The sequence below is a fragment of the Stenella coeruleoalba genome (assembly GCF_951394435.1).
Source record: "Stenella coeruleoalba genome assembly, chromosome: 8".
Taxonomy (NCBI): domain Eukaryota; kingdom Metazoa; phylum Chordata; class Mammalia; order Artiodactyla; family Delphinidae; genus Stenella; species Stenella coeruleoalba.
This window is the reverse complement of record NC_137154.1, coordinates 23,633,559-23,652,353: the sequence shown is the minus strand read 5'-3', so window position 1 is coordinate 23,652,353 and position 18,795 is coordinate 23,633,559. Positions and strand designations below refer to the sequence as shown.

The 18,795-nt window shown below is 38.5% G+C and overlaps 1 protein-coding gene across 2 annotated transcripts in view; it reads left to right on the top strand.

Annotated features, from left to right (window-relative positions):
- Window positions 1-206: 206 nt before the first annotated feature.
- The window catches only part of PDHX (pyruvate dehydrogenase complex component X), a 78,676-nt gene continuing 60,087 nt past the window's right edge, over window positions 207-18,795 (top strand). For both annotated transcript variants that reach the window (XR_013829575.1, XM_079930553.1), the window contains exons 1-2: window positions 207-345; window positions 13,996-14,076. Coding sequence is in view for 1 of the 2 variants with exons in the window: in XM_079930553.1 (XP_079786679.1) it covers window positions 219-345; window positions 13,996-14,076 (208 nt within the window). In the remaining variant the exon portion in view is untranslated. The remainder of the gene's footprint in view (window positions 346-13,995; window positions 14,077-18,795) is intronic.

The window sequence follows — 18,795 nt, the reverse complement described above, 5'->3', positions numbered from 1 at the left end:
GAGGGCCTCGCTGCCTGGAGACCCAACCGCGGAGCCGCCTGACCGGGAGGCGGGGCCAAGCTGTTGGAGGCGGGGCTAGAAGAGCTTGATTCCAAGGCTCAGAGGGGCGGCTGGCGTCCAGGGGGCGTGTCCAACAGGGTGGGAGGCGGGGCCTGAGAGGGCCTTGATGACTGGGCGATCAGGCTGTGCAGAGGGCAGCCCGGGAGAAGGCCGGGAAGATGGCGGCCTCCTGGAGGCTAGGCTGTGATCAGCGGTTGCTGCGTGGGCTGGTTAAGGGGGCTGCTGTGTGGTCTGCCGGTCGTGGAGCTAGTTGGAGATGGTTTCACAGCACGCAGTGGCTGCGAGGTGAGTGGCTGGGGCTCGCACAGCTTCTGTGTATCTGAGCAGTGGGCCTGGGGCTGGAGCTTTTCGATTGAAGGCCTGCATCTGGGTGTGAGTTGCCAGGGGCTCACTGTTCCCTTGGCTTTTTCTCGGGGAGGAGTCTGCTGACTTGGCCTACTGCATGCCGCAAAGGGCTTTTGGGGAAACTAGGAGAACTTGATTCCGTCCCTGGCCGCCTGGGTGATATGGCTTCTCCGTGACCTTGCCTTGGAATTTGGGTTGTGAGGCATCTCTCGGGCCTTTTCCCAGTCACATTTCAGGTTTCTTTAGAGTTGTTAGGTTGACCAAGTTTGTTGAGATTTAAACGTCACCGTTAGCCGTTTTTATTCATTCTCCTGACCTGTCTCTGTTGGGAGACCTTCGAGGCCAGTTGGGTTGCTCCACGCGACGACTGTGGTAAAGGACCCAATTTGTAAATGTCCAGCCATTAGACATAGGTCGGGAAGAATGTTTAACCAAAACATGAGCCTGAAAGAGTGAAAATTTAGGAGTGGAATCTTACCAAGAAGATGTCGACTTAAAGACATACAACATAAGAGTTGTGAGTTAAGTTTTATTCAGCGGCCTACTGACGATTATAGCACGGGAGACAGCCACTCAGCTCCGAGGAACTGCTCTGCAGAGGTAGGGGGGAAGCCAGATTGTATATGAATTTTTTTTGTCTAGGAAATACATACAGTCAAGCATATATCTTGGTAAAAGATTACTGCTAATCACAAAGAACAGATATCTCATGTTAATGGTTTTAGTGTATTTCTACTAATAGGAAGATGTAAGAATCCAGGGTCATTGAAATTCTTCCTGAGATATGCTTCGAACTATCTAAGGGCCTGTTTATCCAAAGCAGAGTGCTTCATCCTGAATTACTCTCAGGTCGCACTGTGGCTGGGCAACTTGAGTGGGTTCTGACTTAACCCTTGTAGAACTGGATAGTCATTGAAATTCTTCTTTGTTCACAAAATTTATTATAGAAAGTTGTCATTAAAGAGTGGTATTGACACAATTAACATAATTCTTACAGTGTTTAATACTATGTAATATAGTGTGCCCGGCATTATTTTTCTTCACATGGGTGGCGGGCAGGTACTGAGTGTATTACTACCTGCGCATCATTCAATCACTCCACAGGATGAATTGTAATATAAAAAATTAGGTGCAGTAGGCATTGCCTACATATTCTGAGCTACTTGAGGCTCAGAAAAAAATGTTACACGAAGTTAATGTTAAGATGATTTCACTGAGATTTTAAGATCCAGTGATGAGACTTTTTTTTTTAATAAGTGACGTAGTCTGATAATATCTACATTGTGAAATGGTATTTCAGCAACCGTCATGATAGCATTATTTTAAATAAGGCACTAAAATTCCAGACTGTGTATAAAGGATGGTAAGACCATTTAAGAGTTAAAGTATACGTCACTGACCTCGCTGTAAGTTTCTAAGATGATATACTCTTAAATACACCTTATTGTTGTCTTGAGCATCATTTGCCTTTGCGAAAAAATGTGTAAATCCCCAAACTCTTATGTATGTGTTCATTCTTTTCCTACACTCTTGAGTGGTGATTTCTTTTTGCCCTTGTTCCAAGATTGCAGAATAAACTGGGATTCATGTAGAATTTAAATTTTATAGTTTAATACCAAGAAGACCAATATTGCAAGCTGAAACCTCTTCTGAAGTGTTTGGTTTATTTCATCCAGAGAAAATAGTTCTGCAGCCATTCTGACATACCTTACAGTTCCAGCAGGGTCTTTATAAATGTATCATTCAGTGCTAAGTGTATGAAGGAATCAACAGATTCTGTAAATAAAATGGAGTGTATGGTGACTCTTTTTATTTTTTGTACTTGGTAAGCAATACATTTACTATAGCTGGTGATCTACTGGATACTTTTCTTCAATCAAGGCCTTTCTTGTGTTAATGAAACATTTCTAGGGAAGAATTAAGGTTGGTAAATTTAAATTCAGGCGAGTTTCTTTGGGAATCTACTAGCACTGATTTTTAGAGAGGCGTAAACCTATTTGAAAACTGATAAAAGCTATACCACTTCTTCAGAAAAATGCATACATGCAAAATTTTGTATGTGATTCTAGGGAACTTGTAGGTCTCCCTGTAATTTATCTATAAATGCCACCTAGTCTCCAGGCTATTACCATGAACATTTTGGTCATTTCCTGCAGAAAATAATTGTGCTACTTTGCAAGGGTGTTTGCCATATCTGAGAACAAGAAAGGTGCATTTTAATATAGGGGTTCGAACTATAAACAAATGACTCTTGGATACATTTACACAAGTGACTACAACAAAGGCAGTTATCTGGAAATTTTGATTCATATCTGGGTTTGGGTTAAGTTTGTGCGTTTAGGCTCATCCGATCATTCACCTTTACCTAAACATCTGTACTTCTCTTTCCTTTCTTTGCTCATATTGTTCCTTCAAATGGAGTGACCTTCCTTGTGGTTTGAAATTTTTCTTGTTACTTCAATGCCACCCTCTTAAATCTTTTTACAGGCTCCTGGCAAGGGAATCGATGACACTCTAGAAATGGGTAATTTGAGGAGAGTTTTATAAGTGACTATTTTTGTGAATTTAGGCTGTAGAGATGGTGCTGTACTAATGGGCTGTTTTTTTGTACTTTTTTTTTTGCGGTAGGCGGGCCTCTCACTGTTGCGGCCTCTCCCGTTGCGGAGCACAGGCTCCGGACGCGCAGGCTCAGCAGCCGTGGCTCACGGGCCCAGCCCCTCCGCAGCATGTGGGATCCTCCTGGACCGGGGCACAAACCCGTGTCCCCTGCATCGGCAGGCGGACTCCCAACCACTGCGCCACCAGGGAAGCCCTAATGGGCTGTTTTGAGTAAGGTGCTGTGACCACCTCTTGGCTTGAAGAGGCATGGGAAGCGAGCACTTCCTGGAACTGGGGAGGAGGGAGCCTGTGGGAGGACCTCTGATGGAGCTGTGCCCTTCAGTTAAAGGATCCAGCCAGGCCAGGCAACCCTTCAAGGAGGGGGCTGGGGAAAAAAATGTCCTGACCTCACTATTCTCTCTCCTTTCGGTCTCCTGCTTATTCTGCTCATTGGCAGAACCCAACTGGAGGCCAAAGCAAGGAGGCCTGTTGATGTAGCCCATATAGTAGTATGGGGGAGGGTTGATGAATAGATCTGGAAGGGCAGATGGGAGATGCCTCCCCAACCCACCTGACTTACCCATCAGTCATTACACTTTATATTGATGCCTCAGCTTTAGCACTGATACGATCAAGTCTTGGCTCGTGTGTGTCTGTATGGTAGGTCTCATGCTAACAGAGGGGAAGAGAGCAATTGTAGTTTCTACACTTGGAAGAATCAAATGTAGTTTCCTTGGGTTGTTTCCCTAGGCCAGTGCTTTGCACAAGAGTAAGCACAGGCTCTTTATAACTGACCTGATTTTTAATGGGATTTTTCTTTCTACATTTGAATAGCTGAATAGGAATCAAGTCTATGTAGGCTTCTGGGGCACTTTTTTTTTTTTTTTCCGGTACGCGGGCCTCTCACTGTTGTGGCCTCTCCCGTTGCGGAGCACAGGCTCCAGACGCGCAGACTCAGCGGCCATGGCTCACGGGCCAAGCCGCTCCGCGGCACGTGGGATCTTCCCGGACCGGGGCACGAACCCGTGTCCCCTGCATCGGCAGGCGGACTCTCAACCACTGCGCCACCAGGGAAGCCCCTGGGGCACTTTTTATAGAAAGAAAAATGTTCCTTTTGGAACTATGGCATCTAATTTGCATTTTGGGGTTTTTTTACTTGTACTCCTAACTCGAGTCATCCTTGACTCCTGACTTTCGTATGCCACATCCAAACTATCAGAAATTGTTGTTGACTCTACCTTTTAAATGTAATCTGACCACTCCTCACCACTTCTGCTACCAACTAGACTGGTGCAAGCTACCACCACCTCTAATCTAGATTACTGCAGGAGTGTCCCAATAGATGTCTCTACCACCACCCTTGGCCCAGTACCGGCCATTCTCCATGCAGCTTTCAGAGTGCTGCTTTTAAATTATAAATCAGATCATGTTACTCCTCTGCTGAAAACCCTCCAAGAGCTCCTCATTAAACTCAGAATGAAATCTGAAGTCCTTAACTGTGGTTTACAAAGCACAATATGATATGAATCCTCCACCTCTCTGAGTTCAGCTCTGACCATGCCTCACCTCACACTCACTTCACTCCAGCACACAGGCTCCCTTGGTGAGTTCTGAACATACCAAGCATGCTCCCTGCACATTCTTTTTTTTTTTTAACTTAAAAAATTATTTTTAATTTATTTTTCTTATGTGGGTAAACATACAATTTATTTTTTCTATGTTCTTTTTAAATATTTTTAATTTATTTATTTTTGGCTGTATTGGGTCTTCGTTGCTGCATGTGGGCTTTCTCTAGTTGCGGCAAGCAGGAGCTACTCTTCATCGCAGTGTGCAGGCTTCTCATTGCGGTGGCTTCTCTTGTTGTGGAGCATGGGCTCTAGGTGCATGGGCTTCAGTAGTTGTAGCACGTGGGCTCAGTAATTGTGGCTTGTGGGCTCTAGAGTCCGGGCTCAGTAGTTGTGGCACACGGACTTAGCAGCTCTGCGGCATGTGGGATCATCCCGGACCAGGGCTTGAACCTGAGTCCCCTGCATTGGCAGGCGGATTCTCAACTACTGCACCACCAGGGAAGCCCTCTGCTCATTCTTGTGCTTGCTGTTTCCTCCGTTTCGAAGGCTCTCCATCAGAGATTTGCATGGCTTCCTCCATTCAGCTCTACTCACTTTGTCAGAGGACGCCTTCTCTGATCAAACAATAAAATAGTTCCTCTACTGCGACTGGGTCCCCTTACTTTCCTTTCTTTTCTTAGAAGGATCTGGTCCTTAACATGCCTTTTCAGTCTCTCAGGACAAGTGTTCTAAGTCAGTAAAGGAGAACAGGTAACATGTTCATGGGTATCTTCACTTTGTATTTAAAATCCCATTATTTTAGCTTTTCTGCAGGGTTTATAGTTGTGACTGTCTCAAAGCATGTGCAGTTTTTCTTCTTTTCTTTTTTGTAAATTATAGCGTTGTGAACATAGCCATGTCTGTGGAACTGTAAACAAGTTCAATTTTTTTATTGTGGTTATTTATTTTACTCACTCGAAATTTTTTTCATGACTTTCCATTGCTATTTAAATAATGTCAAACCCATTAACTAGGTATTAGAGTGTACTAGAAGGTACTATGGCTACCTACCATAAGTCAGTAGTCCCAACATACTTTTTTTTAACTTACATGGCCTACCTTTCATTTTCATTACATTCTACTCTTTAGCCAAACTAAACTGTAATTCCCACCTCTTTATTAGCATATGATGTTTCCCTCACCTGGAATATCTCTGCTGGTCCCTCACCTTGTTTTATTTGCTCAGCAGATTTTTTAAATTAAAAGTTATTTTTTATTGTAAAATATATATAAAATCTACCATTTTAACTATTTTTAAGTGTTTAGTTCTAGGGCATTAAGAGTGCTCACATTGTGTGCAGCTATTACCAGTGTCTCCAGAACTTTTTCTTAATCCTAAACTGAAACTCTGTACCCATTAAACAACAACTCCCCATTCTCCCCTCTACCTAGCCCCTGGTAACCACTCTTCTTTCCCTGTGAATTTGCCTCTTCTAGGTACCTCATAAAAGCAGAATCATAAAATATTTGTCTTTTTGTGTCTGGCTTATTTCTCTTAGTATAATGTCTTCAAGTTTCATCCATGTTGTTGCAGATATCTGAATCTCATCCCTTTTTAAGGCCAAATCACATTTTATTGGATGTATATACCACAATATTTTGTCTATGCATTCATCTATCCATGGACACTTGGTCTGTTTTCACCTTTTGGCCATTGTGAATAATGCTGCTGTGAACATGGTTGTGCAAACACCTGTTCGAGTTCCCGCTTTCAGTTATTTGGGGTGTATACCCAGAAGTGAGGTTGCCTGATCAAATAAATGGTCATTCAATGTTTAATTTTTTGAGGAACCATTGGGTTGTTTTTCCACAGAAGCTGCATTGTTTTACTTTTCCACCAACAGTGCACAAGGGCTCTAATTTCTCCACATCTTGCCAACACCTTGTTTTCTGTTTTTTTTTTTTTTTTTTGATAATAGCCATTCTAATGAGTATAAAGTGGTACTAGCACACAAATCAAGATTTCCTTTTTTGAACAGCTAGAATCTCGACTCTCAGCTCTTTGGCATTCTCATAGCACGTTTATATGCTACCCTCTAGTACTTATGTATTTGTCTTGACCTCCCATTTAAACTATAATCCTTTGAGGTCAAGATTCTGGTCTTATGTAGGTCTAAGGCTAGGATAGCAGGAGCTCAGAAAGCATTTGTTGAATGCCTAATTTTACCCTTTAGCTTTGGTAGTCAATATGACAGTACCACAGAAAGTAAAACATTTGCCAGTGACATTAATGAGAGTTTGGTTTTCAAATGTGCAATACAGTTAAAAGAGAGTTCAGGAGTTAGTGTACTTTAGCAATGAGGACAAGGCTGGATAAGGTAAAGAGTAGAAAGGAAACCTTCATGTTTAGATTGGGAAGGTGAAAGGAACCTGTGAATCCATGGCTCATTACTGAGGAAGGATTTGTAAAGTAGGATATTGTGATACATCTAGCCAACTGGCTGCCTTCAGAGTCTACTCTTAACCATTTCTGTGCTGCCTATTAATAATAAACAGCTAACAGTTTTGAGACTTACTTTTTGCCAGACTCCATTGTAATGACTTGGCATGTGTAACCTTATTTAGACCTTACCAAACTCTTTATTTTACAGAAGAGGCGATCAGAGCACAGAATGACTAGGTAACTTGTAGGTGCTGGATTGATAATTTGAACCTAGGCAGTTTGGCTCCAGTGCCTGTTCTCTAAATCACAGTGGTGTGCTGCTGCTTAAGTTAAAAAGAAAAAAAAAAGTCATTTTATTAAATAATAAAATATTTTAACACAGTCGTGCATGCATATAGTTTAAATAGTCAAATGGTACTAAAAGTCTTATAACAATACGGTGGGTCTCTGACCCATCTCTCCCTGCTCCCCCCAGTCATATTCCTCCTTAGAAGCAACAAGTTTTGTCTCTTGTTGCTTCTAAGTGTCCTCTGGCATTTGTTCATCTCTCTATTTTATGTTATATATTATATATGTTATGTATTATCTGTGTATGACTTCTGATCAGTCATCCCCGTTTTCCTTCCACCATTCCCCCAATGTAGTTATTTTGCAATTCTTAATTAAATCTATATTCAGTGCTTACACCAAACAAATAATGCTTAACTGAGAATTGTCCTATATCGTCCCATATTATGATTGTTACCTTTCTTACTTTTTGCTTTTTTTCAAGTCGTTGCCTTTAAAATTTTTTCTTCAGTTTTCTCTGTAACTATTACTAATTCATCCCACACCATCTAATAGCTTTTTAGCACAATTTCTGTTATTGTCAGTCACTTCAGCTGATCTCTCAGTTAACTTACTTTTGCACTTTCTATATACAGTATCTCCAGGTGTGTAGGTTCAACCTCTGTTCCAAAGGTCTTCTCTTTTACCTCTGCAGAGGAAACAACCTCCAGTCTTCGGTTGAATGAGGGTTGTGTTACCCAGCACTTAAACAGCATTTACCCAAACCTGCCACCCCACCACCCCCAGTGTTTCCAGAGGTCCTCAGTACTGCCAGTTCTTGGGCCTTTGGGAAATTCTTGTATAAACCAGGTTGATTATCTCAGCTTTCTCCACTTCTAGTTTAGCATTCAGCTTTCTAGTCAATTATTACTATCTACATTATTTACTTTTCTGCTTCCAAAATTGTGTTCTATTGTTCCTTCTTTTCTCCCTATTCTTGTGGGTTTTTGTTTAAAGGTAACAAGAAACAAAGAAATAAAAAGCAGGTATAATAAAACCATCAACTAGAGATAGGTACTATTGTCATTTTGGAGTATATCCTTTCAGTCTTTGTGTACATACAAGCTAAGCAGGTAGAAATTGGATTATGCCATATATACTGTTTGTGGGCGTCTTTCATTACATTTATTACTCTAAATGATATTTTCTCACAAACTATTACGCATACATTTTCTATTGTTGTTCATTGACATTTTCAATGTATTCTTATACCAAAATAAGTATTTGACATTTTCAATCTATTCTTATACCAAAGTAAGTATTTGTGACATTTTCAATCATTCTTATGCCAAAATAAGTATTTGAACAAAGAAGACCCATATGACAAGCACTTATCTTTTAAAAAATTGCTTTACCTTTATTCAAAACTGCAGTATTAATATTATTCTATGCCCTGGTATTGATTTTGAAATTACCTTTACGTCTTATGGCTTTATTTCATCCAGCCTGCAGATGGCAGAATTGTTTTATTTAAGCAGAAATTTTAAAGGTCAATTTTATTTAATGAGTTCTTGCATTAGAAAAGAGAGGTGATTAAATGAGCAGCATCTCTTCCTATTAAAAAAGAAGCAAATTAATATAAGGAACAGAGAGCTGCACTAAAAAAGTACAGGGTAATTTATTTCTTCAATTTATCTGTCTTCATTTCATGATTTTTGTGTTTGGATTATAGTCGTATAAATGGACTAGAGCATGACGTCCAAGCAGTACCATAAGTAAATTGTGGAATTTCCTTAATTACTTCAGTCAGAGTAATGGGGCTTAGATCTGTTTCATTATTAGCCACAAAGCTATTTGTTCTGCATTTGTATTTTAAGAGTTTGCTTATATTAATCTTTTTTTTTTAAATCTGGAAACCTTTTAGAATTGATGTATAGATCATCAGTTTAAAGCTTTTATAGGTTTTGCTGAAGTACGAGTGTTTTGAGATAAAAGAAATCCTCTAGAGAACAAGAAATTAGATTAGTGTAGTTTGCTGTAAGATTCAGTAATTGATCATTTGCTCATGTGCCTGAGAAGGAAGGTAAAGCAGCAATATACTGAGTGAAAAATTTCAACTTATTGTGTCATTATATTGAGGCAATAAAAAAAGAGATTAAGACAGTTGTGACGGATTTGTGAGACCCTGCTGTTAAAATCAGTATATTTAAATATAAACTGGAACAACGTACATTACGGTAGTTACCTTAAAAGGTTTTAAATATGTTTTTTAACTGCTATAGAAGGGCAGACTTTATAAGCCGTTAGGTATACTTTGTTAGCTTGATGAAAAGAAACAGAATTCTAAAATGACTACAAAAGGGTTAAAGTCTAACAAAATTTGGGGTATTTTTTGAGTACTAATTGAAATAACCTGTATGACCAGTGGAGTAAAAAACTGCATTTCCTTTATTCTTACTATAGTTGTGTCCAGTTATGAGGAGGAACTGTAATTGGTGCCCATTTCAAGGCCTCCTCAGTTTGACAGGAAAAAGGTAGAATGTACTGCTTATTGGAATGAGAAGGGAAGCTCCGTATAATTCCTAATGAAATTAAACAACATTATGTGTAGGTTAAAATTCCAAGGAGTCTAGAAAAGCCCACACTATCTTCAGTAGAATTGATGGCAGCCATAAAGACCAGATATTAGTTATATGCAGCCCTGTCATTCAAAACTGATATTATGATTATATAATTACTTTCCCACTGGAAAAAATATATTTGGAAAAGATGTATATAATGTTCAGGTTGAAAGAGGATATACTAGAATGAAATATGCATTATTATTAGTAAATTAATGCTTCCTTTTAAAAATCATTTTCTAGCATGAGCATCTGAGGATAGGTTAGTTAGATTTAGCAGAAAATACATTGCACATTGTGCTCTCCATATAAGTCAGTATAAGCAATCCAGAGATAGTACCGAATAATGGAAACGTCCAAAATGTCTTTCTTTGGTTTTTGTCACCTTCATTTCGGAGTAAGGATAATGATCTATTACAGAATTTTTATATTTTATTGTCATTCAGAGAAGCAGTTTCAACTCATCTATGAAGGGTGGCTGTATGAGGAGTGATTCTGTTCTTTTTATTTTTAAAATATGAAAAATTTTAAGATTCTTGATGTGGTAATTCATAAAACGCAAAAAGTTTCATAATGAAGTACTTAATGTCAGGAAAAATGTGAAGGTCTTGTAGGTGAGAGATTGTAATAGGAGAGAGAATCATAAAATAAACATTAATTGTATCATGGCAACTAGAACCAAGGTATAAAAATATTGAAGAGAGACTTTGTTTTGAGAGAACTGAGTTGATATTTGTCATAAATTGGAATCTGGACATAGAATCATAGAAGTTCATTTATTTTGCTTCTTTGTAGTGGAACTCTATTTGATGTATAAATTTACTGTGTGTATGATTTTGAAATATTGCATCTTGTAACGCCAGGCTTGAACTTTTTGATAGAGAGGGATTGTTAGGCTGCTTGATTGGACACGTGAAGAATGCTCACATGGATTTGATATGTCTGGTTCTGTTTGAATTTCTGGATGAATAGGCTATAAATAACCAATGATTAATTAGGTGATAATCCATATTGGTAAGGATAATCAGTTAACGATGAGCAGCAGTACAGTGTAGGAGAGGACAGCCTTGAGAGCTAGGCAGAATTCAAATCACTGAATCAGTGGATTGTAGTTTTCTCATTGATGAAATGGGTGTGTTGACTTAGAATTTGGTTCAGGCTCTATCATTGTTGGGGTATTGAGAGTGATGATTCTACATTTCTATCCTTGTAGATTGGTACCAATTGAGAAGGCAAAAACCAGACAGATGGAGATCAGAGTAACAGTTTTAATGTTGATGGTTTTGTTGTATTGGAAAATGTGACTTAAATCTGTGGCCTTCTACAGTTGGACTCCTCAGCACAACCCCTGTTTAGACTTTGGGCTTTTGTTTGAGAGAGACAGTTTGTGTATACAAAGCAAACACACATCCTGAATTGCTTCCCAGCACCCACTGGGCCCTGATGGCAGGAATAGAGAGAGGTGGGCTTACTATCTGCCTTTGAAAGGCAGGTCCATTCAGGCCTAGTGCATAGAAGAACTGAAAGGAAAATACAGGTTCCCTATAGGCAGACAGGTCTTAAAATGAGGAAAAGGCTGAGGCAGTTGTATTTGCCTGGATCCTTTTCCCAGTCCTTTAGAGGGGAGTGAATGAACAGTGACGGGAGGATAAAAGCTTCCTTCCAAATGCTTCAGAAATGGTACTTCTTTACCATGAAGCCATAGGAACTCTCCATTTGAAATTACAATAACATTAGTTCAGTTCCCCAAAGGAAATATTTAACTACATTTAACATTAGCATTCAATTCGCTTATTATTATTTTTTTAAGAAGATGTTGGGGGTAGGAGTTTTTTAATTAATTTATTTTTTTATTTTTGCTGTATTGGGTCTTCGTTTCTGTGTGAGGGCTTTCTCTAGTTGTGGCAAGCAGGGGCCACTCTTCATCGTGGTGCGCGGGCCTCTCACTATCGCGGCCTCTCTTGTTGCAGAGCACAGGCTCCAGACGCGCAGGCTCAGTAGTTGTGGCTCACGGGCCTAGTTGCTCCACGGCATGTGGAATCCTCCCAGACCAGGGCTCGAACCCGTGTCCCCTGCATTAGCAGGCAGACTCTCAACCACTGCGCCACCAGGGAAGCCCCCCTTATTTTTTTTAACACATCTTTATTGGAGTATAATTGCTTTACCGTTGTGTTAGTTTCTGCTATATAACACAGTGAATCAGCTGTATGTATACATACATCCCCATATCTCCTCCCTCTTGAGCCTCCCTCCCACTCTCCCTATCCCACCCTTCTAGGTGGTCACAAAGCACCGAGCTGATCTCCCTGTGTTATGGGGCTGTTTCCTACAAGCTATCTATTTTATATATATGTCAATGCTGCTGTCTCACTTCCTCCCAGCTTACCCTGCCCCCCACCCCCATGTCCTCAAGTCCATTCTCTACGTCTGCGTCTTTATTCCTGTCCTGCCCCTAGGTTCATCAGAACCTTTTTTTTTTTTAGATTCCATATACATGTTAGCATACGGTTTTTGTTTTTCTCTTTTTGGCTTACTTCACTCTGTATGACAGTCTCTAGGTCCATCCACCTCACTACAAATAACTCAATTTTGTTTCTTTTTATGGCTGAGTAGTATCCCATTGTATATATGTGCCACATCTTCTTTATCCATTCATCTGTCGATGGACACTTAGGTTGCTTCCATGTCCTGGCTATTTGTAAATAGTGCTGCATTGAACATTGTGGTATATGTCTCTTTTTGAACTATGGTTTTCTCAGGATATATGCCCAGTAGTGGGATTGCTGGGTCATATGGTAGTTCTATTTTTAGTTTTTTAAGAAACCTCCATACTGTTCTCCATAGTGGCTGCATCAATTTACATTCCCACCAACAGTGCAAGAGGATTCCCTTTTCTCCATACCCCTTCCAATATTTATTGTTTGTAGATATTTTGATGATGGCCATTCTGACCAGTGTGAGGTGATACCTCACCGGGTTTTGATTTGCATTTCTCTAATGATTAGTGATGTTCAGCATCCTTTCATGTGTTTGTTGGCAATCTGTATATCTTCTTTGGAGAAATGTCTATTTAAGTCTTCTGCCCATTTTTTGATTGGGTTGTTTGTTTTTTTGATATCAATTCCCTTATTTTTAACCCTAAAACATCACTGGGGGAAAAAAAGCCCTATTCTACCCTTTTCCACATTTGAATTATGTCAGATGTGGTGTATTTTGCTTTTTTGGGTCAGAGAGTTGAATAATCTGAGGAGAGAATAGGTTTTGTGGAAGATTTCAGGCAATGTAATTTGTTACTATGGCTACTGCTAAATAAGAACTGGAGCACTCTGAACTATTTTATTAGTATAAACTTTATGTAAATTGTAATCTAACAGCTGTGTGCTCTTTAAGTATGGTTCTGGACAGTGGAATTATCGGGAAGCACATCTGGCCAAATATATAGCGTGTCTCCTTTTTTGATATCTAAGGAAAAAGTGGCTATGCTTTATTGAGAGGTCACCCTGGTTTGAGTCTATCTTTTTGGATCCCTAGCTGAACTGTGGTATGAAACACAATCTGAGATTAATTTAACTACTTAAGTTCACTTACCGTATCATTCTTAACAAAGCAAACCTCTGCTTTTCACACTTAGCAAGAACCTTTGATTTCTGAATAGTGTAATATTAGATTAAAGTAAAAACACAACCAGTTTCTAAAGTTTAATCTTGATTATTCTGTTGTAAGTCTAATAATTCTTCTGTTGTATGTTATCAGAACTCTAGTTTTTTTTTTTTTTTTTGTCTTTTCCTTTGGTCATTCTACTTGTAAATATTTTTTTTCAGCAACAAAAGGGGAAGGAGAAGAAGATGAAACATAAATCAGCTTTTCTTTTTTTTAATCTTGTAAGCACCTGCCTTGAAAATATGCATAGAGGGCTTGGGGAACTATGAAAAAGGAGTTGAAAATATTCCGGAAAAGATTACTGAACACTTAGTTTGACCAGTTGGGTGTCTTTCAGACTGTGGAATATTTTTTTTCTCAAATTGAATTAGATATTAATTTACTTGAACTTGTTGTTGCTGCCTCATGAGGTGCATTATTTTTTGTGTTTAATCTTTCCTTTTTTCAATTTCAGCTGATCCTATTACGATACTAATGCCATCACTGTCTCCTACAATGGAAGAAGGGAACATTGTGAAATGGCTGAAAAAGGAAGGTGAGCAATGCATTTCTAATACCTGTGTTATTTGATCATTCTGGTGTTTTCCTAATCAGGTGGTTTACACAATACATGATATACATGAAATGATTGGTTCCTTTGCTTATTAATCTTAATTGTTTAAATAAAAATTTCTCATGGTAATGTAGCAAAGGTTTTCTGGGTTCAGCCTGTATCTCTTCACAAGCAGAGAATGGTAAACTATTTTAATGCTTTTTTCCAAGTTTTAGTTCTTATTCTTAGCTTTTAGTTTCAACATCATAAATTTGTCAATCCCCTAAAGTTAATTTGTGACTTTATAATGATTCTTTGTGTCTGCTTCCTGTAGCTAGGCAAGCTGATTATAAATTTCATTGGAAAGAATAGATAAGTAAGAATAATAAGAAAAACTCTCATTAAAGAAGAGCAGCAGAGGAGAGCTGTAGACCTACTAGATATTGAAACATGTTATTAAGCCTTTATAATAAAAACTGTGGTATTGGTGCTTAAAAAGACAGACTAACAGAACTGAATGGAAAATGAGGAAATAGACATGAATATTTAGTGTTTAAATAATGAAGGAAGATGATATTAGATTTAGTCTTTGTACTATCCCAATGATAAATTACAAGTGAATCTGTCACTTAATATACAAAAATGAAACCAGACGAGTACTAGGAAAAAGGCTGGTGAATTCCTCTGAACCTGGAAGTGGATAAACACCCTAACTACAACTCAAAATCCAGATGCAATAAGGGAAATATAGATAAATTTTATGGTAAAAATAACAACTTTATTATAGCTGAAAACATAATAAATAAATAAATAAAGTAAAAAAGATGACAAATTGGAGAAGGATATTTGCAGTTTTTAATCACAAAGGGTTAGTATTTCTAAAAAATAGAGAATAAGAAAACTGTCAACTCAGCAAGAAAATGGGCAAGATATACGAACAGATGGTTTGCAGAAAAAGAACTGCAAATTGCCTCTAACATATGAAAAGCTATTTAATATTTGTACTAATAAATATGCAGATTAATACTACACTGATACATCATTTCTTACCAATCATATTGACAGAAATTAAAAAGTTCGACAAGTTATTCTGTTGATGAGACTGTGGAGGGAATGGGGGGAAGCAGGCACTCTCAAACATTGCTGTAGGAAATGCAAAATGGTATAAGACCTAGGGGAGAGAACTTGTCAATACCTAGAAAACTTACATTTATATTTACCCTTTCGCCAGGCAGTTCTATTTCTAGGGATCCTATCTAAAGGCAAAAATAAGAAAAGATGCACATATGAGGCTATTTATCGCAGCAGTGTTTGTAATAGCAAAAGTTAGAAACAATCCATCTGTTGGTCAGTACACAATTTGATGAATAACATATACTATATCCACAACTATAGAAAGGAATGAAGAGTGTCTCTTTATACTATTGTAGAGTGACTTTCAGGGGAAGAAAGCAGGGTGGTGACTAATAGATATAGTGTGTATCATTCATTGAAGAAAGGGATGGGAATACTAATATTTGGAAATTTTTTTAAAAAAAGGATAAAACAAAAACTTAACAACAAAAAAATGGTTATTTGGAGTGTGATGGAGGAAACAGTGTGGTGGGTGGAGAGAGGAGCAGAAGCTAGACTTCTCTGAATACATCTTGTTTTGTCTCCTTAACTTGGAACCATATACATATTTTGCATAATTTTAACACAGAATTTAATTTTAAAAGATCCCTAAAAATGGAAACCAATTGAAACAGAAGAACCTAATTATATATTGAGTTGCTGATATAACAACCATGCAGGGAGGGGCTATTTCAGATGTCAACAAACTTGACTATCGCTACTAGATTGTAATTAAAGGACAATGACATCTCTAAAAATACCTTAAACTGTTTAGAGTAATAGTATTATAGTGGTTATGTTGGTATTGTTATTCTAAGGTTTTTTAAAATTATGGGATAAAGCAAATGAGTGGTTAAGATGATATTATTGGGAATCCAGCCTTTGAGTGTGGTTTAAAGGAAAAACAGATGAAAGATAGCTAAGGTTAAGGAAAGATCCTGTGATGGTAAATTTTCTAGCTCTTTTTCATGGCAGGGCCTGGAAAAATGACAAACCCACTAGCAATGAGCACCCCTAACAATGAGACTATATTATCTAATGTCATTTCCTACAAAAGTAAACCAAAGCTCCTTGGAAAATAGCTATTTCCAGGTCTGGGGCAGGAAATGTACAAGATGAGCTTGTAACATCTTGTCAATTTAGAAAGGAAAACAGTTATCAAAAACTCCTGAGGGCGTCTTAAAGGACTCAGGAGCCAAAAATGGGACAATTTGAGGATCAGTAAGAATAATATCTACAGTGTATTGAAACACATTAAATATATTTAAATTTGAAGCTCACAATAATACTAAAGAAAAATACAAATAGTTGGTCTGCTTTGGGGGATGCTAGTAAATTAACTCATTTTGAAAACTGGTAATAAGTGGAAAGACTCAAGTATTTTTCCCTGCCTTTCCTATATGAACTGTAGCTTAGAGTAACCAAGTAGTTGGTGATGATAAGTTTCTAATTATTGGCATATCCCAACTCTTAAAAGATGGAGGAATGATAGAATGTCACTATATCACAATTTTGCAGTCTCTAATGAATTAAGGGATATAGCCAGTGACCATCAATGGTTGCTAATATCACAGAAAGAGAGAAAACCAGATAGTACCACCAGCTATAAGGTTGTCTTGCCGGAAAATTGAGCTGAATTGATCAAGCCTGTAGTTCTTGCTACCAATTTCCAGGAAATATAGGGGAAAGAGGCATGTATCTAATGACACCGTGAGGAATATATCAGCATCACCCAGACTGTGGGGATTTCTACAGGCCAATTTCGTCAACAAATAAATGTCAAGGGATGGGAAGATGGGGAAAGGAAGGAGGTAGGGGAACCTATAGCTTCAAGGAGATTTAAGAGACCGGTTCCAATGTAGGGAACTTATTTTGTTGATGATTCAAGCAAATAAAACGTTTGGGGAATTTGAAAATTATATGTTTAATTAGATTAAGAAATTAATCATTTTAGAGGTTTAATGATACTATGCTAATAATTTTTAAAATCTTATCTATAAGAGATATGAGTTGAAATATTTATGTATGAAATGATAGTACATCTGGCCTTAACTTCACAATACGTCTGGTGGGAGGATAAGAGTATAAGTATTCATGAGTCAGTTGACAGTGTAATAGTTGTAAAAGTTGGTTCATTAACTTTCCTTATAACTTTTGTATATGTTTGAACTTTTTGTACTAATATATATTTTCTAAAGTTGTCCAGTCAGTAGTCTTTGGGATATAACTTGGAGTGAGAAACTACTCTTTCCTCAGCTTTCTATAAGCTCCAAGTGAATTTGAATCTTGCTGTTACTAAGAAAATACTTGCTACAATACTACCTACAAAGCTGTATTAATCTATTGTTTATAGCAACCATTTTGCCAGATATTTTTAAATTTATTTTTTTACTGAGGTAACATTGGTTTATAACATTGTCTGTTTCACGTGTACGACGTTATATTTCTACTTCTGTATATGCTACAGCATGCTCACCACCAAAAACTTAGTTTCCGTCTGTCACTACACAGTTGATCTTCTTTGCCCATTTTGTCCTCACCTCCTTCCCCTGGCCCTTCCGCTCTGGTAACCACTACTGTGTTCTCTGTAGCTACGTGTTTGTTCCTGTTTGGTTTGCTTTGTTCATTTCTTTTGTTTTGTTTTGTTTTTTATATTCTACATATCGTGAAATTCTACAGTATTTGTCTTTCTTTGACTTATTTCATCTAGCATAATACCCTTAAGGTCCATCCATGCTGTTGCAAATAGCGAGATTTTCATCTTTTAATGGCTGAGTAGTATTCCATTATATATATGCATATATCTCACATCTTTTTTTTTTTTTTTTTTTTTTTTGGGGCAGTGCGCGGGCCTCTCACTGTTGTGGCCTCTCCCTTTGCGGAGCACAGGCTCCGGACGCGCAGGCTCAGCAGCCATGGCTCACGGGCCTAGCCGTTCCGTGGCATGTGGGATCTTCCCGGACCAGGGCACGAAACCATGTCCTCTGCATCGGCAGGCAGACTCTCAACCACTGCGCCACCAGGGAAGCCCTATATCTCACATCTTTATCCATTTATCCATTGATGGGCACGTAGGTTGTTTCCATACCTTGGCTATTGTAAATAATTATTTTGCCAGATTTTAATACTTAGTATGGTGCTTAAAAAATAAGACTAAGCATATGAAGGCCAAAGAGATAAGGATGCTACAGCGCTCATGGTACAGAAGGAGGACAGAGGAAAAATTACTGTGAAGGAAGCTGGAGAAGGAGACTTTTTATTTTTCTGACAGCTGCTTTCTTTTCCTTTTTCCTTCCTCTGGTCATTGCCATATGTGTCTGTAGAGTAACCAGGTACTGACTGTGGGATGGATTCTTTTAGCCATCTCCCTATGCTTTACTCATTCTGCAACATGTTAAACTTTTGGGGAGATGAATCTCCAGTCCCTTATTAGGGCTCATTGGACAGATGCACAGAGAAATTGACCAGATGAGTTCCCCATAGCCATTATTATGCTTCAGCGTGAGAAATGGTCTGGGAGGATTTGACTGATTCCAGAGACTAGCCCTGGCAAGGACTTCTGGGGTCTCTATATGTGATTCAGTGGGCATGGGAGGTCATCCAGGCAAA